Genomic DNA, 23,573 nt, shown 5'->3' on the forward strand with positions numbered 1-23,573 from the left:
AAAAATGCATCGACCCTATCACTGTTTCCAATGAGAAGATAGGGAGGAGGAAGAGAATGAGGCAGAATTTAAAGGAGTCTCTGAAATCAAGCGAAAAGCCCCATGAACTGTGGCACCTGGACTCCCCTGGGATGTCCTCCCGGTGCTGGGACTCACCTCCGTGGTCTATCAGGTGGCCCAGGAGCAGGGTCCTCCGCTGGTCCCAGGCGCTGAGGCGGGGGAGGATGGCACAGAGGCTGAGGTTCGAGAGGTCACAGTCTTTGATGAGACAGTCCCCGGACGGTGGCTCCCCACTCACTTTGCGGGTCAGCAGCAGAAGCACTTCAGGCCATTTCTGTTTTTCCAGTAAAAACTTGATGAAGGCGTTGGCACAGTCGCGGTCAATGTCATAGACCAGGTCGGGAGGGATTTCTTTCAAAAACAAGAACACACCACACTCCAGAAAAAGGTTCATGTGATTTCTGTCCCCAGCCAAAACCCAACACAGAGGGACATCATCACCCCAAGTTACGGATCAGTATCTTTAAGACGTGGGGAAACCATAAACAAGTACTTAGTTATCTGGGTCATGCTACTCAACCACGTGTGAACCTCAGTGTCAGCACTGGTGCGTGAGCTTCTTGGGAAGGTTGGGAATACCCAAGGAGTGTAGAGTCCTAGCCAATAGAAAAGAGAAACATCTGTGGTATTTTAAATAAGGATAGTATATGCAAATTCCAGGAGGCTGCATGAAAAACTAATAACAGAGGTTGCCTCTGTGGATGAGATTTAGAGACTGAAGTTCAGGGGTGGATGATCGACTTTTCACTGAAGAATGTTCTGTGTTGTTTGAATGTTTTACATGTAGATCATGGCATTTATTTTTTAATCAATGTTTAAACAGATAGTAGAAAAGAGTTTTAAGGTGCGTAGAGCATCTTTGAACGCTACTGAAGGTTGTAAGAAACCTTACCTTGCCGAGAAGAAAGGAGGCGCAAGAACCTCTGAACCACTGCTTGCTTCCAAAAGTTTTTCTGCAGCAAGCGGCTTCCTGAATTCATGTATGTCACTAGCTGCTCAGAGGCCTTCCGGAAAATGTCGCCCTCGCTAGCTGGTCCCCCGCCATTGCTCAGTCCTGCAAAATACCCCCGAGTGCTGCTTGTGACTGCAGAGATCACAGCCCCGTAGATTGCAAGGATGACCACACCTCTCCACTCCTCTGTGGAGCCAGGAGACTTTGAAGTGCCTGTTCCCCTCCCCGACCCTGACTCTGGCCTGGCTTCATGACCTGCTGTGACCAGGAGAATGCAGCAGATGTGATTTTTGTGCCAATTCTGAGCCTGGGCCTCAAGAGGCCTTGTTTAGTTCTATTCAGGTCCAGGCTAGATAAGAAACATCATAAAACAAAGAGGAATCAGTTCAGTTGTCCAAACTGAGCCCCAGAGATGTGAAAGAGCCCAGCTAAGATCAACAAGCAGCAGACACTTGAAGGAGTTCTGTTAAGGCTATGAGAACTGCCCAGCCTCAATGGCTGAGCTGCAGGATCATGAGCTAAATAAGTGCTTGTTGCTCTAAGCCACTAAGTTTGAGGGCTGTTTGTTATGCAGCAATGGATAACTGATACAACAGTTCAGGGAAGTGATGGCAGGAGGGTGGCTTACTGCAGCAGCAACATCCAACTACATGCCAGCCACCCATGCATCTAACTGGCAAGTGGAAAAAGCCAAGAGTAAGAAGCCACCTCTCTGGCCATAAGAGGGAAAACATTATCCCCTTGGTTTAATTTACTGAGAAAGTAGTCATGATTAGAAATCAACCACTGAAGAAAGGTTGAAAAAAGGCAAATGTTTTATTTGGTATCAGATTATACACTCAGAAAGCTCTCTTGGTTAAAATGGAATCCTACTGAACAGATAACTGGACATCTGTTTTCACACCCAATGAGATGGGCCTGGCCCACAGCATAAGTGCTATCACGTGATGAACAGGTGAATGCATGTTCAATGTCATGTTCTAACAGAATAGGAACACTTTAGAGATGGAAAAATAAAAGCATCCTATTATCAGCCCTGTCTCCCACAGCAGACCCTGAGGCAAGGATTTGTGTGCAAGTAGTTTATGAAGGAAGAGACCAGTGAGGGTGGGGGGATCAGGTCAGGGTCGGGGAGGAACCAGGCAGGGTGTGAGCTCAGGCTGAGTCCCACAGGGTGGGGGTGTGCCTTGCCTGACCCCTGGGGGGATCTGGAGTGAGTCACACCTCAGAGCTGTGCCAGCCAAGGCAAGGGAACCGGGCTTTCAGATTCTCACCTCTTTCTGCCACCGGCCACAGCCTGCCTTGGGAGGATGTAAATTCCCAGGCACTTCTGGTTTGAAGGAGCCTGAGCAAAACAGGCTCCATAAGCCCATAGGCTGTTCTCCTTGAGAACGAGCCTTAGGTGCTGGCTTTGCAAAGTGAAGGCACACCAGGGAGCACACAACAATGGGAAAGGACCCAGGAGACCCAAGCAGAGTTCTGATGTCAGCTGCCTGCCTTCTGATACACACCTGGATCACCTTTCAACAGATCAGAGCACCAGAAACACACACACCCACACACACACCCCCCAACTTCGGGGGCAAACGCCCACTGCCCTCTCATCAAGAGACCTTCTGGGGCCAGATGGAAGCAAGAACTAACATTAACCCTAGCACTAACCTCCAGAGAAAAGGAAATGGAAAACCTTGGCAAAGGAAGACTTATATCACCTCAGTGAGCTGCCTATTCTGAGGCAAAGAACATGAACTGTGTGGTGTAACAATGACCGACTAGCACCCCTTGGTTCGGCATCCCACCTTCATCCTAGAATGCCTATGAAGACACAGAAAACAATGAAAACTCACGAACCAGGAGAATAGGACGCTTGGTAAAGGAGGAACTTCCTTCACCACCAGGCAGATGGAAACCTGCCACTTGTCCCCCTACCTCATGCCTCAGGGCATCATTCCTCCACCAGGGCAGTTAGTTTAGTACAAAAGTCACTTGAAACTGAACAGAAATATACCAAGCTTGACAAAAGAGACAATTAGATGCAGTTGTATAATAAACGCATGGTTGTGTGCTTCAGAATAATTAAGAAGGCGGTCAGATCAGGGAAGGGTCCTGAAATCAGAAAAGAAACCAGAGAGTGATATATCAACAACATAAAACAGCATAAAAGGAAAGGTGCTGAAACACTGACAATGGTAGCCCTGGGTCAGCATCTCTGGGTAGGTACGGGTGATTTGTTTATTACTCTGAACTTGTCTGGTTTTCTTCTTTTTTTCCTAAATTTTCTATAAGCTTACTAAGAGAGAAAAGAAGCATCAGGATATAGAATTGCTTATACATGATAATCACAGGTTTTTAAAAAAGATGACTACATAAGTACTGAACAGCAACCAAGACTGGATAAAAATATGCCAAGGTGTAATTACAATAAATTTTTGTTTTTATATAAAATGAAATCTTTACAAATTTTCTACAATGATATTTAGTAGATATATACAAGCAGATTTGAAATTAAAAATTAAAACTACAAGAGATCTGAAGCTGCAAGCACTCAAAAGTGTTAGAAAATAGAAATAAATCATTTCAAAGAGATTTTGTTTTTGCATGAAATCTTCCTTTTGAGCTAAAAAAGGTGAAACTGGTAAGTTTTATTACATATATTTTATCAATTGAAATTTATGTAACCATCTCATTTTTATAAAAGAAAATAAAAAATGTGTAACTATAAGTGCATGGAATAAGAGTAAATGACTAAATCACAACTATACTAATTTTTTCAGGCAGGTGGGCTTATGCAGAATTAATATTTTCTTGTTTTCCTTTCCTACATTTTGTAAATTTTCTTTTTTAAAGAAGAATCTATTGCTTTATAATGAGGAAGAAGTATCATCAATACCGCACATCTGCATTTACTGAAAACAGGGCATTGTGTGGTGCTGAGGGATTTGAGGATGACACACCATGGCCTCTGAGTCACAGGCTCCGTTTATGCGGGAAACAGACACACAGAGAAGGTCCGCATCCTCTTAGTGCAGAGCTAGAGGCGCCTTCACAGAGCAGAAAGCAGCTGGCGCCCAGGGGAGGACCAGAGAGAAAGGCTTCAGAGGCCTGGATTCGTTCTCACTCTGAAAGGCCACGCACTAGTGAATCAGAGAAAATCACAAACAACTGCGAGAAAAACAAAGACTCCAATCTTGTTGGTCCTGAGGACAGTCGAGCATCAGCTGCTGGAGAAGGTGGACATGCTGCCATCTAGTGGTGGCTGTGAGAGGCCGGGAAAGACAGGTAACCCTGACCACTCAGGTTCACACCCCCACCCTGCCCACTCCCGGTGGGCTCTGGCTTCCCCCAGCAGCTAGTGAGAAAGGCAGAATCAGCAGATATTTAAGATTCTATTATACCAGGAAACTGAAAAAAATCAAAACTTTAAAAACAAAAACAAAAGTGCATGACATGCTAAAGTCTACAGCATTCTAAGAATTAAGATTAGAATTAACGAACAATAAATTTGCAAGCACATCAGCCATTTTCTACCATTCATTGGTGGTCCTTCTCTAAAAGTTTATTTTAAAACCTTGCAATTCATTGGCAGAGAAATCTGTTTGGTTAGTTTCAATTTCTCAAACAGTAGAAACCACCCCGAAACTGAGGTTACAGGTATAAGCTCTCAGGAGGCCTCTCACAATAATTTATTAATTACACCACCTCACAGAATTACAATTACAATTCCTTAAAAGAGAAGTCATTTAAAAACTAAACATGACATCACAGCTTTAAAAGAACATCCCAGGAAAACAGGACTCTGCAAATACATTTATTCCCATGTTCTCACAGAAACAACAAGGAGATATTTTAAATAAATGAATAAAAATTAAAACATAGATGGGGAAACAGGGGGCAGTGTTAAAGGAAAAGCAGCTTCAATCTCCCTCACATAAAACTTTCCTGACCCTGAAAATTGCCACGATCCCCAGCCTGGCAGGGTGCCTCCCACTCTCCCCACCACACACACCCCATGTGCTGCCTACAACCTGCCACCTACTCACCCATTCCAGTGGGGGAGTGTTTCTGGAGAAACACATCCAAATAACTTCAATAAATGCGCACTAACCATCTATTAAGTATTAATAAGTCTAGTTGTTCATTCATAAATACAAACCATCCAAAGATCAGAAGATAAAATAGGAAAAGCAATAGCACAAAAGAGAAGCAAGAAGAGGGATCAACTAAGTCCCCCAAAAACATAAATAACTCACAGAAGAGAGGACAACGGTCTTTAAAAAAATTCTCACCATTCTTAAAGGCCATTCGAGAAGTGGCAAATGTCAATCAAGCACAAGTTGTCACAGATAAACAGAGAACCGGAAAGAGTTCTTAGAAATGAAAACTGAGTTTCCAAATTAAAAAATGCAATAGGCAAGCTGAATTATAAAAGGAAAAGCTAAAGTCCTAGTTAAAGATCTCGAAAGAAAAAAAGGAGATAGAAGACGTTAGGGAAAGTAGAGAGACATGTTACAGATTCAGGAAGCTCATCCACGTGAAAGTGGTGGCAAAGAGATGCTGGAAGGGAACAAAATGATAGAAAATAAGTTCTCTGAGCTAAAAAAAGTTAGATTGAAAGAGGCCAGCAGGTGCCAGACAAGAAGAATGAATATGGACCCACATCTAGACACATCCCAGGGAAATTCCACAACTCTAAGGACAGAAAATTCAAAAAGGGAAAATAAATGAAACTGACATCTTATCAGTAACGGAGGCTAGAATACCAAGTTGTAAGGAACGAGGTTTTACAGAGTATTTCATAAATCTAAGAGACCCCAGATTGTCAAACACACCAGAAAACGCTGCCATTAAACTGGGACACGTCACTGATTGTGAAACACATTCGTTTCAAAGGTGGCAAAATGTGGGGGGAAAGTGCAACTGAGGATCGATAAAATACAGTGCTTATATGCAGACCAATGCTCAATCTAAGGATAAAGACATTTTCAAAAACACCGTAAGTCTACTATGCATATCTCCTCCATGAAAAACTTACTGGAGTTGGTACCTAGCAGAGTAAGAGAAAAATCTAGACAGACAGTGTGAGCCACAAGAGCCACATATGAGCGCAAGAACTAAAAGAAGCATAATATACATGTGCTGGGGCTACCGTCTAAGTTAAAGTCTAAATAAAGTCTAAAAATCTATGTGTGTACATACATCTATACACACACATATACAATAATGTGTATGTATATGTTTCATCAAGCCAGGATGCTCAAAGAGTATCACATTTAAAGAGCAAAGTTTTCAGGGCATTTGGTGATTCTTTTTTATGGGTCCAACTATGCTACTATTTGTAGAAATCATACTCCATGTAAATGTGATTTAATGGTTTTCAATGTTCAGAATCAATCTATAGATGAAGCACAGAAAACCCAGAGTTCAGGAACAGGATGTAAATGACACAAATAACTTTACTAGACAAAATTCAACAGAGAGCTGACTTGTTGCACTTTACCTTATACAGCAATTAGTCCATATATGCCGTCCCAAACTTACAGATCAAAAAATAGAGCTATAAGTGTAGTTTTAATTGTTAGCTATGGTTTCTGAAAAGTGGGCTTGATTTTTGTTATCTCATGTTCTGTCTGAATTTTTTCTTTCTTACTGTGTGCATGCATGGAAAAAAAAAAATCACCCTTACTGCCCAAAGGTAGACTTGCCAAGTTTCCAGAAAGTGGTAGACACTCTCACAGTAAGAGTTGCTTCATTCTATCTTTCAAAAAAAGCAAACAAGTTTTCCAAAGACTGGTGGGGGGGGGGTGCTCACTTCCATCTTCATGTACCAAGAAAAGATAAACTGATTTGTACCTAATGGCGCAGAACCAGTTTTGCCCCCTCTAAAAAGTTAATTCCCTGGAAACTGTACCTGAGAGGTCCTTAGAACATGCTGCCAGCTTTTCCAAGTGACTGTTGATTTTCTCAATGGCTTTGAAGTTCTTGCTCCTCTTCAGGACATCCAAGGCGGACCGGGACTGTCGATCCAGCAGAGTGGGGTCCGCCCCAAAGCTCAGGAGCATCTGCACATCATCTGTTTGTCCTAGAGCAGGCCAAGGTGAGAAGCGGGGTGGGGTTTGTCATGGTTTCTTCCATAAGGAGACGTCCCCATGAGTGCACTTCCTCCCAGTTCCCGGCCTGAGCAGCCTGGGGCAAGGGGACCAGCCTGGGGCAAGGGGTCCCTCTCTGCTTACAGAAACTGATGGCCTTGGGCAATTCAGCCAAGTCCCCAGAGCAAGGAGTCCTGTGTGGAGTGGGAAGGACAATAGCTTTTAAGAGGTTCAGAAGTGCGCTCCTCTCTACCTTTCTCCCCTCTCCTTGGCAACAAGCAAGGAGAGGGGGAATCTGGTTACTAGGCAACAGTTACAGCTGTAAGGATGACAGCAAGCTGTGACTTCAGATTTCTTTATTCCCTAGAGAGGAAACAGAATATACTCCCAGAAAAAAAGCCTGTCTGGAGACAAGAGAAGAAAGTGGCAATTGCTTTTGCATCAGGGTCTTCTTGTCACTGTTTCAACCCTTGCAGCCCCACCTCTGGCTGCCAGCTCCATTTGCTGCTTTTTTTTTTTTTTTGCGGTACGCGGGCCTCTCACTGCTGTGGCCCCTCCCGCTGCAGAGCACAGGCTCCGGATGCGCAGGCTCAGTGGCCATGGCTCACGGGCCCAGCCGCTCCGCGGCATGTGGGATCCTCCCGGACCAGGGCACAAACCCGCGTCCCCTGCATCGGCAGGTGGAGTCTCAACCACTGCGCCACCAGGGAAGCCCCTCCATTTGCTGCTTTGACATATCTATTTGCCAAGCATTCAGGTGGCTCTGTGATCACAGGTGCAACAGATTTCAGAATGTAACAGGTGTATCCCTGGAGGTACCAAGACTTATGTGAGCACAGAGGTTAAAGGAATCAATGCCCAATTCCCAGCTTCCATACCCGTGCTTTCCTAAAATTCACCACCTTAACAAAGCACCTCTACTCCAGGTATCGTCCTGCTGGTGATGCTCTCCTTCCCCATCTCCCCAGTCACAACTGCTTTTCTCCCATTTTACAAAAATAAGACAAAATTAAAAAGTCATACTTCTTACCCATCAAGTACCTCACTGTGATAGGCAGAATTCTCAGACAGACCCTGAGATTCCCAACCCCTGATGTACACACACCTTCTCCCAGTTAACCATTTAATACTAATCTAAACTCTGCTATGATGAGACTTCGCAAATGTATTTAAGGTCCCAAAGCAGTTGACCTTAAGATAGGGAGATTATCCTGGCCTGATCACATGAGCCCTAAAGGTCAAAGGTTTAAGAGGTCAGAGACAGAAGAGGGCAGAGATTCAAAGTATGAGGAATCTGATGCGCAAGAAGTTTTCCCCTGCTGGCTTTGAAGACAGCGGAGGCCATAGGACAAAGAATGTGTGCGATCAGTAGAAGCTGACAGCCAGCAAGAAAACGGGACCTCTGTCCTACAACTACAAGGAACCGGATTGTGCCACAATCATGTGAGCTTGAAGGAAGGGCTGGAACTCCAGATGAGGATGCAGCCTCAGCCAGTACCTTGATTACAGTCTCAAGAGACACTGAGCAGAAAACTCAGTCGTATCATGTCAGACTACTAACCTACAGAGTTAGACTGTCATTTTAAGCCACTAAGTTTACGGTGATTGGTTACATAGTATAGAGAACTCATGCAATTACCAAAGTATTGCCCCGAAGGAGGTGAAAGCTCGTGACCTCCAGAGTATCAACCTAAGGGAAAATCAAGTAGCTGTCAAGCCCCTTTTAAAAGGAACCATGACACATCCTTCTCTCACCTCCCTCCAAAATTATTGTTTTTAACAATTACTTACAGAAAATTTAATATATTTACGTCGCTTTGGTGATCTCTGTAGTAATGATAATTTTGTAATAATTAAATCCAGAAAAAAATTAATGCTTAGAGTCTTAAATCACAGAAAGTTTTTTAAAATTTAAAGCTACGTAAGTACTTTTGCTCAAGAACAGTATCACTGGATAAGACTTTCAAGGCTAAAATATATTAGAGTAAACTTCTTTCTGAAAAGCCAACTGAAAATATGATCCAATAAAAAAAGGAGTGCATAATTTGATATTTTTGACTATTAAAGCCTGTCACGGGATGGCACGGGTAAAGCGGTCAGCTGTGTGGGTTCCCTAGCGCCTGAAGTCACTCCACCCACAGCACAGGTCTGAGGGGTGCTGCCACTTACGCTTGAGGAGGTACCCTGGGGAGTGGGCGGCAACCACGTGCAGGACGGTACGGCCATCCTCGTCCTTCTGGTTGATGTGACCTTTCCACTCGGGCTTGTAGTCCATTAACCACTTGAAAAGACGGTTTTCCTCTGAAGGAATGAGTTACTGATGTTATTTTCAACACACAGAAAAGCTGCAAAGCAAATCACTGTGCACCACACCGAGGGAACCCAAGGGGCATCCAACACACATTGTCACTTGCCACAAACAGGTGTGGAGACACAGAGTTTGTGCATTGAAAGGATGAGTCATATAAAGTTATTCATAGGAAACTGAAGTCAGATTCCCTAGAAGCAGAGCCTGAGACAGAGATTCTTGTACGTGTGATTTACTGACAGAGGGAGAAAGACGGGGAGGGAAGCAGGGCAGGGGATGAAGGCAAGCAGTGATGTGGCCTCAGCTGAGTCGGCTTCAGCCTGATCCCACGGGGAGCTGTGGAGCAGGCACTGCCCTACAGTGCTGACCCACCTTGAGGCAGGGGCTCACCTTTTGTACCCCGGTGTCAATCAATCCAGAGCTACAGAACCGCCTCCAGAGAGGGACATGGTGCCTATTGGCAAAGAGCAGCTCCCTGGCAAAGGAGGCAGCTGTGGTGCAGCAGGTGGGGCTGGGGGCACTGGTCGCAAAGAGGACCTGGGCAGGGCAACAATCATTACCCCACTACCTTACTATCAACAGGACAGAGATTTCAAACTCTTTCCCCAGACTCCTTCCTTGTAAGTCCTGGAAAGCCACATAATTCTGCCAACTCTGTGGACACCATTTGTCACCATGTCAGTTTTCCTCTGAGAGACAAATCGGGGATAAACTTGAAGACTTGATCTCATCCACATCTGCCTCTAACCGCAGGAGCAAACTTAAAAAGTAGACACAGAGAGGAATTGTGACTTTCATACCCAGAGGCACACCTAATTTGAAACTGGGAGGATTGGATCAGACTGCTTTTAGTCAGACTTCATACTTGTAAATGTTTTATCCACTGTATGAGAGTGAAACCTTTTATGGATTCTCCAACAGATGAAATGTATCACGATAGGGCAAATGTGGCTGAAGCAAAGATGGGGGCTCAGGTCTTCAAGCCACTGGCCACCCCCACTCCCATCCTGAGGAGATGCTACAGCCTAAAAGAGGAAGACAGTGTAGACAAGTTCTCTTGGCTCCTTCTGGCTCTAAGATAGTGTGGGTCAGGGTCCAACAGTGAAGCTACATATGCTTAGAAAAGAAAAACAGACTTCTATCTAAAGTGTAAATGTGGATATTGTATGTGTGTGTTTTAATGATAAAAATATTTTAAAATTCAAATCCTATAGCCAGGTGGTGAAGACTAAAAAAAGACAAATTATATATACACATATGAAAATAGGATTCCTTTAAAAGAACCACAAGCAAACTGTATCAGCAATAGCCAGTGTTTCCCTTGGGGTTTCCCCCCTCCCACTCCCCACAGTAGTTGGTCCTCTAGTCGAGAGAAAATGAACTCGGAAGAAGACCATGGCTGCCTTTGCCACCGGGAGGAAACTCCCTCCACAGCTTCCCTGAGAGCTCTGTCCGGCAAAGGCTGTCTGTCCCAAGGCCTGTCCTTGAATCCCAGGGCTCCACTCTGCTGCCAGGATCTGTCTGAGAACACAGCATCCTTTCAGTGTGGGCCTCTAGCTATGAGGTCCCGGGAGAAGGAAAAATGATGCTGTTTCCCTGCTGCCTTCATTCATCTGAATGATCAAATCATGAACTATTCAAATCATCTGAATATTCCACATTCTGGTTTCACTTGAGCTAAGCACAGTCCCTGAGGTCCAAGCTGGAGGACAGCGTGGAGGGCGCACCGTCAGGAGAGAACTCACTGGCCTGGATGCAGAAGCGCATGAGGGCGTGCAGAGGGTACGGTCCTATGGTCTCGATGCTCGCACCTATGGAGATGAGCCACTGGACTAGCCTGGGCACCTGTTCCATTTTCTCATGAAATCCGAAGAAGACAAATTTCTGGAGAAAAAAAAAATACACAGGAAGAATTATGGCAGTGGCCTTATCGATATGAAACTTCAAACTCCTTCCCCATAGAGTTTGGGGTTCTTTTTCTTCCAGTTTTATTGAGATATAGTTTGACATACAGCACTGTATATATTTAAGGTGTAGAGCAGAATGATCTCGCTTACCTACATCGTGAAACGATGACCACAAGTTTAGTGAACATCCATCATCTCATATAGATACAACATTAAATTAAAAAAAGAAAAATTCTTTTTGTGATGAGAGCGCTCAGGATTTGCTCTCTCAACAACTTTCATATAGAACATACAGCCGTGTTCATTCTATTCATCATGTTGTACATGACACCCCTAGGACTTATTTATCATATAATTGGAAGTGGTTACCTTTTGACCGCCTTCATCCAATTCCCCCTTCTCCCACCCCCCACCCATAAAGTTTAGAATCAGTAAAACCCTGATTAGCTGTGGCCCCAGCCTAAGATTACTATAAATAACAAATTTGCAGTGAGGTGGCTGAAGGGGAAGGTCCCAAACACCACAGTCCAGAAGTGGCCTGACTTGAAACCGTATGTGTCAAGAAGCCACCTTACCTCAAAGAGACTTTTCAGTGATAAATTTGGGACGTGGAGATTTCTCGGTAGCCGGTCTTTTCTCGCTGACAGAAGTAGAAATGACTGATGAAAGGGGAGAAACAGAAAAAGCTGGAACAATAATGGTCTCCACATGGGTTATTAGAACAAAATTAATCTTAAGCTTTAAAACACAGAAACAAAAAAACAGAACAAGACACCCTCTAGCCCTGTCTCTTTGTTTAAGTCACCTGCCAAGCTCTTCAGCCTGAGCCATGATAACCAAAGTGTCTCTGTCTGGCAAACTTCCTGTTGGTGCTGAGAGCTAAGCTCTCTCCACCTTTCCTCAAAGTCTGCTGAGGACAGGAGCAGCCAATGGCGGGCAGCATTGGGACAGTACAGGGGCAGGCAGGTAAAGAAGTAATTTCCTGCAAAGTTCTTAAAGCTTAGCAAGTAGAAGAATCAAATCCTTTTGAAACAGCCCACCCTAATTAATTCTTTAGCACATTACTGCTATTTGGGGTCCACAAGACCCTATCGAGTGGTGTGCTGGGGCAGCTCCTATCAGTGAGAGCTCCCTGTGCACATCTCTTCCAAATGTGAGTCCTCCAGTCGACTTAGCAGCTTGAAATTGGCCATTGAAATCGAGAGAATTTACACTACAGAAGTGGCAAATGCCGCAGATCAGGACTTTTTTTTTTTTTTTCTCAGAAAGTCTGTTGTTAAACCACTGACCCTAAACTGAACCCCAGAGAAGTTAAGCAACTTTCCCTAGGTCACACAGAGAGCAAATCCTGAGAGGCCCCTACTGGGATCATCCAGGTACGCCAGCTGGTCCAGGAGTTCTAGGCTTGGCATGGCCATGGCTGGAGACCCAGTCTCAGAATCCATGTCCCTGACATATGCTCTTGCCGGTGGGCGTGGCACCACAGGGACTCAGTCTGTGGCTACATCTTGCTTCCAGCTTCTTTCAGTTTGATGCCCACTCTTAACTGCTCACCCTAAACAGATCCCACTGCCCAGACACTCCCAGATGACAGGTTCAGGGCTCTGACAATCCTGATGGCTGGCCTGGCTTTTATAAGGTGCCTCTGTCTGCAGTGTTTGAAAATGGCCTAGGCTCCACTGCTGGTAGGATATGGGACCACCACTTGGGCTGGATTCCTGGGCCTCCATGGCTGGCTGGGTGATAGCCCATCAGGTGATAGCCCGTCAGCTACTGGGTTCCCACTCCCTCCCTCCCCACATAGACTATGGAGCTCTATTCACATTCATCCCACGTGGGGAAGAGGGGACGTAAAACGTTCTTTCCTGGGGGCTGTAAATGGAATTACTTTCCTGTTAATGAGGCCTAGGGCCTCCCACTCACAGATCTACCCTAACACTTGGAATCACAGAATTTTAGGACTTTTTAAAATAAAACTAGAAAGATCTCTTAGTTTACCCGTCTTATCGGAAAAGAGAAGATCCCAGATTTCTTGTTAACAGGGCCCCGGATTTCTGATTCCTGGTTCCCCAAGAGTGCAGCCTGCTTTCCGCCCCCTCACTGCCATGTTCTCGAGACTGTAATATGGGGATGTGTTTCTGGGAGCCCGTGGCCAGACTTTAGGTTCCCATGAACTCCCTGAAGCTACACTCGTAAATTGTGTGTATGTGTGTGTGCAAAGAGAGTCCCATCGATTTCATTAGATTCCCAATAGCACCCGTGACCTTCTCAAAAACCGAAGAATCCTGTATCCTACAGTCATCCAGCCTTCCTGGGTCCAGAGTCCTTACAGGCTGCCCTTGCAGTCCAGACTTTTCTGGACTGCCTGGCTTTAAAAAGCCTGCAGGCCCTTTCTAACCAAATTCCCAGCCTGGGCCAGCCCATTCTCAAGAGCGCTTACAGGCTGCCGTCAATGACAGCTACTACTCATTGGGCACTGAGCATACAGGTGCCAGGTGTTATAACACCCCTTTGGCTCAGTGTCTGGCACACTGTAAACCCTCAATGAACATTATTATCAGGTGCTTTTGGTCCATTATTTCTAATCCTCACCTCAACCGGGAGGGAAAAGGTTTATATCCTGCAACTTCCAAATGAGGAAATGAGGCTCAGAGAGGAAGGAATTAGCCCAGACTAGACTGGGGAGGATTTGGATTCAGGGAGGCACCTGTGTGGCAGTGAAGCCCAGCTTCCACAGTCCACTGGGCTCCTCCATCCTATGGATTCCCGGCTCTGCATTCAGGTCCTACAGCCTTGCTGCTTCCTGAGGGTAACAGTCCCTTGAAATCATACAGCAACCCTCTGAGAAGCACAGGCACGTTATCAGGCCTTGGCTAGCAAATGCCGTATAGAGAGGATTATGAAGATGAATAGGCAATTGTTTATCTCCCTCATTCCACATCACCCTTAGCATCTGGACTTTGCACTTCTTTGATGACAGTGGAGACACAGCCAAGAGTGAGGTTGCCACAAACTGTTTTCCTAGCTTAAAAAATGGAAACTGGCGAACCAATATATCTCAGAGGCTTTTCATCTTTAATGAGGTTAAAGTTTAAAAGTTACTTTGGCATCAAGATAAGCAAGTACTAAATTATAATCCCCCAGTGCCAGCAGAAAGAAATCGTTTAAGCAAGAATGTACTTTCCCCACAAGATCTCTTTTCACTTACATGCCATAATCCTTTCTTTGCCAACTTTTCTATTACAGATTGCCACACTTCAGCTGAGAATCCAGTAGTGAAAATATAATCAAAGCAGGGCAAGAAACTTTGCAAAACAATAGGGTCACCTGAAAGAAAGTTCCAGAATTTAGAAATTTTAACTTAGAGAAAGTCTAGAACATCTAGGAAAAGGTCCTCCAATTAAGACCACACATAGACAAATGATAAATTTAAGATATCAAAAAGAAAAGAGAACTGGGAATTCCCTGGTGGTCCAGGAGTTAGGACTCCATGCTTTCACTGCACGGGGCAAGGGTTCGATCCCTGGTTGGGGAACTAAGATCCTGCAAGCCGCGTAGTACAGCCAAAAAAAACAAAAAAACAAAAAAAAAAGGAGGGGCCATATAGGAGTTGGGGGAGTGGGAGGTACAAACTACTGGGTATAAGATAGACTCAAGGAAGTATTGTACAACATAGGGAATATAGCCAATATTTTGTAATAACTGTAAATGGAAAGCAACCTTTAAAAACTGTATAAAAATTTTTAAAACTTTAAATTTAAAAAGAAGGGCCTTCTCAAAGTATATAAAATCCTATATAATTGAAGTGGTAATCATTTTAAGTTTGGGTGAAACTGTCCCCTAAGGCAGCATAATGTGACCTAACACTCACTTAGCTTCTCTATTTGCCAAGCCCAGTGATGGGTGTTATACTAATCCCTCAAACAAACCAATAAGGCAGTGTATTACCTCCATATATGGAGGAGGAAATGGGCGCTTAAGGGAAGTTATAAAACTCACTTCCTTTAAGAAAGGTGACAGGGGCTTTCCCAGGTGGCACAGTGGTTGAGAGTCCGCCTGACGATGCAGGGGACGTGGGTTCGTGCCCCGGTCCGGGAAGATCCCACATGCCGCGGAGCGGCTGGGCCCGTGAGCCATGGCCGCTGAGCCTGCGCGTCCGGAGCCTGTGCTCCGCAACGGGAGAGGCCACAACAGTGAGAGGCCGGCGTACCGCAAAAAAAAATAAAGAAAGAAAGAAAGGTGACAAATATCATTTTCATCCAACAGTGAGAAACTATGAGAAATGAGATCAAGCTTCGTGGCTTATCGTGCAGCTAGTTCATGACAAAACCAAGACGGGAACCCAGGTCGAGCAGCTCTTTGGGTCAATTTGCACCCTTTCAAGCTAGTGGCCTTTTGCATCTCATGACCCTGCAAACTCGTGGATGCGAACATCCAAGGCGACAGGTCAGGGGCCAGAATAACATGGCACCTCTTCTAGGATTATCAATTTCCGAAAATGAGTAAATAGCAAAACATATATTGTATAAAAAAGATACACAATTTTCATAAATACATTTTTCAAAATTTAGAAATTGGGCCACGGGCATAACATTCATCCTCCAAACAGGTATACTTTGGTAGAAAAGTCTGGGATGCGTTACCCTAAGAAATCCTGTTAACTGCCCCCCTCAGGATCCAGATTTCTTAGAGGGGCAGTCACCAAGAGACAGTTGTCTGGAATTCCCATAACTCTGGCCTGGCTTCTGACAGAACAGTGGCTTTTAAAAGACACAGAGAACAATGAGGAAGTGTAGGGAATGGGTCAAGCCATCAGGTTCAGAGGAAAGGGAAGCAGGCTTTAGTCACTGTCGGCAAAAGGCTGACGGGAAAGCTGCGACCCATTAGCACCTGTCTGGACACCTATTTCTCTGCCAGGAGACACAGCTGAGCCCACCTCTAACCCCTTCCCACCCACTGCCTGACACTGCTCTCTCCCCTTCTCTGTGCCGAACTTCCCAAAATCTGTAGGATCCCATCCACAGAGCACAAAAGTTGCTTTCCCACAACTGCAATGGGAAGAGGGGGATCTATATCAGTTGAATCTATCGTCAGCAGTAATTTCCCCATTTCTGAAGCTGAGAGCATTTTCCAGCAATTCTAACATGTGTCATTGTTCACATTCTACCATCTGTAGAATCGGGGCATGTGCTGCTACTGATGCTGTCTCAACGGCAGAACATAAATTAGTGGCGCATCTTAAATTAGTGCAATCTTAAATTTGACCAAACACAGTATTTGAAAACAACAGCCTGACCACTGGCAGAACTTTAGACTGCGCTGTGATAACCAGGGAAAGAGCTCCTTTGTCCCTGGCAGGGAGCATATTACATTGTGTTTCAGAATTGTCTATTTTTGCCAATTCCAGGCCACGGACAAAGCCATCTCACAGGCCAGGTCTTCAGACTAATAACCCAATAAGTGATGCAAACCGCCACCCCCCCGCCCAACCTGGTGTGTCCCTCGTAGACTGTCAGCTTCCACAGGCCCCTCCCTCAGCCTTTTCAGATTGGTTTTATAGCAAACAGGAACATTTTCTCGACACACTGGAGAGATACATGCAAAAATCACGTAAAACACGTAGTATAAGCAGGGAAATCCCTATGGCTAGCAACACAGAAAACTTAAGAAGTCTGAAACAAAACCGGAAAATTGGGACAGCTTTAAGTGATTTGTGCAAAAAGACCCAGTTGTTTTCACAAAGGCCCCAGCCAACAAAGCTTCCCATGTGCTTTCTAGTGTAAAAACCAGTTTCATTCAAGCTACATAAATGAGCCACAAAGAAAAACACCCTGTAATTATCTCCCCAGAAACCTGTGTCCCCAGGAGGCTTTCAAAGAAATCACAAGCACTTTAAAAGAAAGAAAGAGGGTGGGCCTCCCCCAGTCCTGACTTACTGCCCATCGTGGTGAAGACTCCCACCAAGAAATCAGCAACCTGGGTCTGGTCCTGGCTGCTTTGCACGAGTCTCAGACCCTTGAAAAACATGTCAGCAGCTTCATAAGGCTGGTGCAACCGCAGCAAGGAATAACCAGCTCGGTAGTATCCCTGCAACGAAGAAAAGCAAAACCGTTAACACACCCATCTTTTCTGACCTGCTGCTGAAGGCAAGATTGAGGCTGTGAGGAAACAGACTGCAGGAGTCTGACTTCTAGGTACATACAGATTTCTAACAAGCTCTGGATACAGGATTTCCACATTGTTCCTGCCATTTTTTAACTGGCAAGAAAATAATCCCTTTCAAGTCCATGACATGTACAGCATCTAACATAGGACCCAGAGAGAAGGGAGCAGGCCTGGTTCCAATGACATGTGTGGTTTATGTATTCATGCTTCAAATCGCAGCCTGGCCAAGAAGGGAGGAATGAAACCAATCCTACGAATACAGTGTTCTGGAGAAGAATGAGATTGTCATGTCAGCACAGGAGTTGTTCCCTGCTCCTTTCAATCAAAGTAAACACAATTTCCAATGGTAATGACAAGCACTGAGGTTTACCCAGCCCCACATTATAGGCAACATACACCAGAGGTCAAAAAATTTTTTTGGTTTCTGGAGAGGGAGGAAAATTACAATGATTAATACAAGAAAATGGTCAGTTTTGCCTGTATACAAACTGTCAAACTCTCGAGAAGGAACAAAATGATTCGCACTGCTTTCCTCACTTTAACCATCAAAATGAATCAGTATCAAGAGGTACCAAAACAATTTTCTGTCTAAGATAACACAAGGTGTTCACCAACTGGGTTCATAAAAAAGCAAGCACCTGAAATTCCACTAAATACCAAATCCCTGATTATTTACTGATTTGTTTTCACCGTCATTTAAAAGTCTAAAACAGTAGATAACAATCAGAAAAAGGAAAGAAAAAAAGGTGTTCCCTCTACCAACCAAGCAAGATGGTACAGAATTTCCCATTTCTTTACCTTCCTCAGTTCTAAGTTTCACCTTTTATTTTGGAGGAAGGTGAAGGGGATCAGAATACATCACCCCAAAATGTGACACTTTGGCATAAGGATTCTTTTGAGCTGAAGGCCTCTGAGATTCAACAGATGCAGAAAGAAGCCTTCCTGGGACTTCCCTGGTGGCCCAGTGCTTAAGACTCCACACTCCCAATGCAGGGGGCCGGGGCTCATTCCCTGGTTAGGTAACTAGATCCCACATGCATGCCAAAACTAAGAGTTTGCATGCCACAACTAAGGAGCCCACCTGCCACAACTAAGGAGCCCATGTGCTTCAACTAAGGAGCCTGCCTGCTGCAACTAAAGACCCAGCACAACCAAATAAGGAAGGAAGGAAGGAAGGAAGGAAGGAAGGAAGGAAGGAAGGAAGGAAGGAAGGAAGGAAGGGAGGGAGGAAGGGAGGAAGGAAAGGAAAGGAGGGAGGGAGAGAGAGAGAGAGAGAGAGAGAAAGAGAGAGAGAGAAAGAAAAGGAAGGAAGGAAGGAAGGAAGGAAGGAAGGAAGGAAGGAAGGAAGGAAGAAAGAAAGAAAGAAAGAAAGAAAGAAAGAAAGAAAGAAAGAAAGGAGCCTTCCTGGAGCCTCCCTTCTCTGATTACAAGCAGAAAACTCCAAGAAATATAGATTGCCATAAATCCCCTCTCCCGGAGAATTATTATGGCCACAAAGAAGACAGTGAAACTTGCAAACTGCAAAGAACATGAACAGACTATGAATTTTGGTGCAACTACATCAGAAGAAAATGAGCTCCACCAGGATCTCCACTGGACTCCATCTGCCAAAAGGCCCGGCTCCACTCTCCCCTGCAAATGCCTTTCAACACTTGGCCACCAACCTTCTAGCTCTTCTCCAGATACAGCACGCGTGCTCTGTGCACATCTGTCTTAAGTGCAGAGAAAGTTGAATGAGAAGCACTCCTAGCATTTCCATTTTAAAAAGAAGGAAGGGAAGGAGGCAGATTAAGAGGAAGAGGCAGCAGCCGCAGCATCTGGTGGTCACCATACCTTCACGTAGGTTGGATCCCACTGGAGACACTCCTTGGCGGCCACGGAGGCCTCGTTCCATTTCCCGAGGCTGTAAAACGCATTGGATTTGTTGCACAGCAGCACAGCCAAGTCCCTGCGGGGAACCCTGTGAGAAAGGACCAACTGGTGGTCAGTAAATAGTTCTTTCGTCCTGCAAATACAGAAGCTCGAAGGCCACCATTCTGGTGCTGGTTGCTGCCATCGTGCTGGAGTTTCAGCAGGAAGCGTCCCAATGATGCCTATGACATCTGACCCTCATAGCCTGGAAAGCCTGGGATGTTTGCGATGTCCCAATCTCCCTTCCTCACTCCCAAATCCTGTTCCCAACTTTTCGCAACAAATGTTCTCAACACCTTGGGTCTACCTCCTACTGATCTCCACAGGTCTTTTTATCCTTTAGAGACCATTGGAGAAGATGCTGCGAAAAGATGGAGAGGATGGGAGTTCCCACCGAGCCCTCGCAGAGAACAGACACCGTGGGAGCCACCCCACATGCACGGAGGCAGAGCTCATCAGAACACATGACCACACTGTCCCCACGGGCCCTGCGAAAGATGCAGGATGAACACTGTTCTACTACATAGGCAGGGCCACCCAAATGCGTGCAGAACCCAGGGTCAGAGTGCAAAAGGAGGCCCTCACACCATGTGGCTAATCTCTGTCTGATACAGTAGCCACAGGCCACGTGTAGCCATTTAAGTTAAAATTAATTAAAATTAAATAAAATTTAAAATTCAGTACCTTAGTTGTATTAGCCACCTGTTAAGTACTCAATAGCCAAATTCTCTGCTATAGAACATTTTCATCATCACAGAAAGTCCTATTGGACAGTGCTAGTCTAAGTATTTGAAGGCCATAACTCAAGCTTACAAATGTTCAATAAAATATCTTTTAGCCTTCTACTTTATAATAACTGAAAGGCAAGCTTCAAATTTAGAACCCAGGCACTATCAGGGGAGGGTGAGCCAAGCTGGCACCCCTGCCCACTCCCTCTTCTCTTTCTATCTCAGCCTTCATCCTGCACTGCAGAAGACACAATCCCAAGCTCTGTCCACACTCCTGACCTTGGACAGCGCTCCAAAGAATGGACTGCGGGTAAGAGGCCTGTGTAGGCCCTAGGAGCAGGGTCCATGGACAGGACTTCCAGGGGGGCCTGGTACCCACAGTGTGGACGAAAGAGGAGGCAAGGGCTCTGGCTGGGTAAAGCCCGTGGCCCCAGACTCCCACCTGTGGGGAGGGTACAGCTGGAGGACGGCCAAAGCAGGCCTGTAAAGCCTGGCAGGGCAGGGCCCCTCCTGCCTGGGTCTAGGGGGTCACACAGCTGCAACGTTAGTGCTGAAACCAGGCTGCAAGAAGCAAAACACAAAATATACCATAACAGGTCAACAGAAGCCCAAGTGCTGCTGAATTCAAGACACACAAGGTGGAAAAGCAAGGCTTATGCTTCTTTTTTTTTTATTGAATACTTTAACTGTAAAAATAATACAAACAGAAAAGTTAGTTAATATAGATACCCACAAAAATAAAGCAAAGCAAAAATCTCCTCTACTATGTCCCTACCCGCAGTGCTTGGTGTATCCGGCTCCTCTCACTGCCCATCATTCCCTCTCAGTGAAGGATGAGGACCCAGAAGCACAGAAGCAGTGGGGCTGTCAGAGGGTAACTGACAATGGAGCCGTGGCCACAGTGTAGTAGTCGCCACATGTCCTGCCCAGACACCTGGCCAGTGCAGCCGACCCCAGCAGGAATGAGTGTTGGCTGCAGCTAGGGTCTCCTGATGCCCCGTTCTCCAGAGATTTATCCTCAGCCTAATGGGAGCTGCCCTCTCCCCAGAAAGTTACACCCCCGTTATGGACTGTGTTCCTCCCCCAACAAATTCATACGTTGAGGCCCCAGCCCCCACAGTGATGGTATTTGGAGAGGGTGCCTTTGGGGAGGTGATTAGGTTTAGATGAAGTCAGGAGAGTGGGTCCCTCACGATAGGATTAGTGCCCTTATAAGAGATGGCAGAGGGTTTCCGTTCTCTCTCTCCACCATGTGAGGATGTAGTGAGAATGTGGCTGGCTGCAAACCAGGAAGGGGGCACTTACCAGGGACTGAATTGGCTGGCACCTGGACCTTGGACTTCCCAGCCTCCAGAACTGTGAGGAATAAATTTCTGTTGTTATTCCACCCTGTCAGTGGTAGTTTGTTACTGCAGCCTGAGCTGACTAATCCAGCCCCACTCCCTAGGACAACTCCTGGGGCCAGACAGCCTATGACCGGTGACTGACTGACATGGGAATTAAAAGGTCAGCCTCCTTTCCTAAAATGGGACAGCTCTGCAGTACATCTCAGGGGCCCCAGAGCTCCCCAGGGGATCAGGCTGCAGCTGACTCCAGCGGAGACACCATCCCTGCCCCATCCTGCTTCTCCCTCAGTCCCCTTCTCCTGAGAGCACCTGCTCAGTTAACCACAATTCCCTAAACCCCTATGTCAGCCGGCAGCAGCAGGAAGGCAGTGATGGGCACGGGGAACTGTGTCAGGAAGGTCCCATGACAGGCGACATGTGAGGGTTCAGGCAGGTGTCCCATTAGTGGTCGCACAGCTAGTAAGTGGTGGTGCTGAGATCTGAGTACTCACAGTGTGGTCAGTCTATGGCCACAACCATGACACAACATTAACTTTTCAAGAAAGGTCAATGTTTTCCCCCGAATGAGGAGCTCTAGGCCCAGTCTGACCTGAGGGGGCAGAATGACAGAACTACACAGGCTCAGGCCAATTGCAGTCAATTCAAGTCCAGCTGGAGTGTAGACACCAAGGAGGGAGGAGGTGGGAGCCATGTGTCGGGAATTCAAGTCAGTGCCCCTTCTCGGTACACGTTTAGGCTGCATACACCCTACAAATGCCAACTTCTGCTTCCTCTACTACAGCTGTCCCCAGAGTATGATCTGGGAAACTCTGGGGGGTAGTTCCCCCAGAGGGAACAACAGTAGTTCCCTTGGGAACTACTATTTCAAGTAGTTCCCAAGGTCAAAATATCTTCACAATTGTAGTTGGCTGAATAATGGTTTCCAAATGACGGGTTTTTTTGTTTTGAATTTTATTTATTTTTTTATACAGCAGGTTCTTAGTAATTATCCATTTAATACATATTAGTGTATATATGTCAAATAATGTTTTCTTTTATGGCAAAAGGAACTCTGGAGATGGGATTAATTTAAGGATCTTGAGAGGAGGAGATTATCCTGGATTATGATACAGTCACAAAGGTCCTTATAAGAGGGAGACTGAGAGAGCCGGCCACAGCAGAGGAGAAGGTGATGTGACAACAGAAGCAGAGACTGGAATGATGCGCTTTGAGGATGCAGGAAGGGACCACAAGCCAAGGATACAGGCAGCCATTCGAGGGTAAAAGAGGAAAGGAAATGGTATCTCCTCCACAAGGAACCAGCCCTGGTGACACCTTAATTTTAGCCTTGTAAGACTCCTTTCAGACCTCTGATCTCCAGAAGTGTAAGATAATAAATGGGTATTGTTTTAAGCAACTAGATTGGTGGTCATTTGTTAAAGTAGCAACAGGAAACTAATACAATAATACCAAGACAGTGTGTGCCTTTTTCACATTCATCCTCTCACGTGGACAGGGAATTTTCCAGAGGCTACTTGGCGTGTGGTATCACAACAGACTAAAGGCAGAAGCAGATGTGAGAAGACAGACATCTTCCATTGAGACAGACATTAAAGAGACTTGCGAAAATGTAAAACTCTTCTCACCAAATTTTTCATTTTGAAAAAGTTATTTCTCATAAAAATGCTGCTTATGTTAACGTCATGGGTTTATTACTGCTATTTTAAAAAAGATGAATAAATACATATTTTAAATGTTTCTCAGTTTTGAGTTCTAATACAGGCTTTATTGATAGTTACAAACTACATCAACAAAAGCTCTTTGGGGTCCTGCCTGTAAGCAGTCGTGATCCTGAAACGTTTGGGAACAGGTCTGCTAGAAGTTGAAGGGGCAGGGGAAGAGGTGAGACTTAGTTCCTGGTGGTGTGCCCTGTGGCCAGGGGGTTGATGGAATGGATAAACAAGATGAAATGAACGACAAGTGAGGGGCTTGGGGGCTTCAGTCATCCCAGGAACCAGAAAGAAGGGGAAGTTTGTAATGTTTATCAACAGTCCCCTATGTTTCACTTTCTGTTTCCTGAATTCCTCTAGTCTCTGAGCTAACACTGCAGAGAAGAGAAACAGAAAGTGGG

At 45.4% G+C, this 23,573-nt stretch overlaps 1 protein-coding gene across 2 annotated transcripts in view; it reads right to left on the bottom strand.

Annotated features, from left to right (window-relative positions):
• The window catches only part of TRANK1 (tetratricopeptide repeat and ankyrin repeat containing 1), a 65,661-nt gene that overhangs the window by 41,815 nt on the left and 273 nt on the right, over window positions 1-23,573 (bottom strand). Inside the window, exons 2-11 of one of the 2 annotated variants that reach the window (XM_060162373.1) lie at window positions 21,423-21,473; window positions 19,312-19,438; window positions 17,250-17,400; window positions 14,522-14,640; window positions 11,889-11,972; window positions 11,152-11,290; window positions 9,268-9,399; window positions 6,921-7,091; window positions 953-1,114; window positions 157-411 (exon numbers count right to left, since the gene is read on the bottom strand). In XM_060162373.1, the coding sequence (XP_060018356.1) occupies window positions 157-411; window positions 953-1,114; window positions 6,921-7,091; window positions 9,268-9,399; window positions 11,152-11,290; window positions 11,889-11,972; window positions 14,522-14,640; window positions 17,250-17,400; window positions 19,312-19,438; window positions 21,423-21,473 (1,391 nt within the window). The remainder of the gene's footprint in view (window positions 1-156; window positions 412-952; window positions 1,115-6,920; window positions 7,092-9,267; window positions 9,400-11,151; window positions 11,291-11,888; window positions 11,973-14,521; window positions 14,641-17,249; window positions 17,401-19,311; window positions 19,439-21,422; window positions 21,474-23,573) is intronic. The other variant, XM_060162374.1, reaches the window with a different exon arrangement.

This window comes from Lagenorhynchus albirostris, chromosome 10 (genome assembly GCF_949774975.1).
Source record: "Lagenorhynchus albirostris chromosome 10, mLagAlb1.1, whole genome shotgun sequence".
NCBI classification, from domain to species: Eukaryota; Metazoa; Chordata; class Mammalia; order Artiodactyla; family Delphinidae; genus Lagenorhynchus; species Lagenorhynchus albirostris.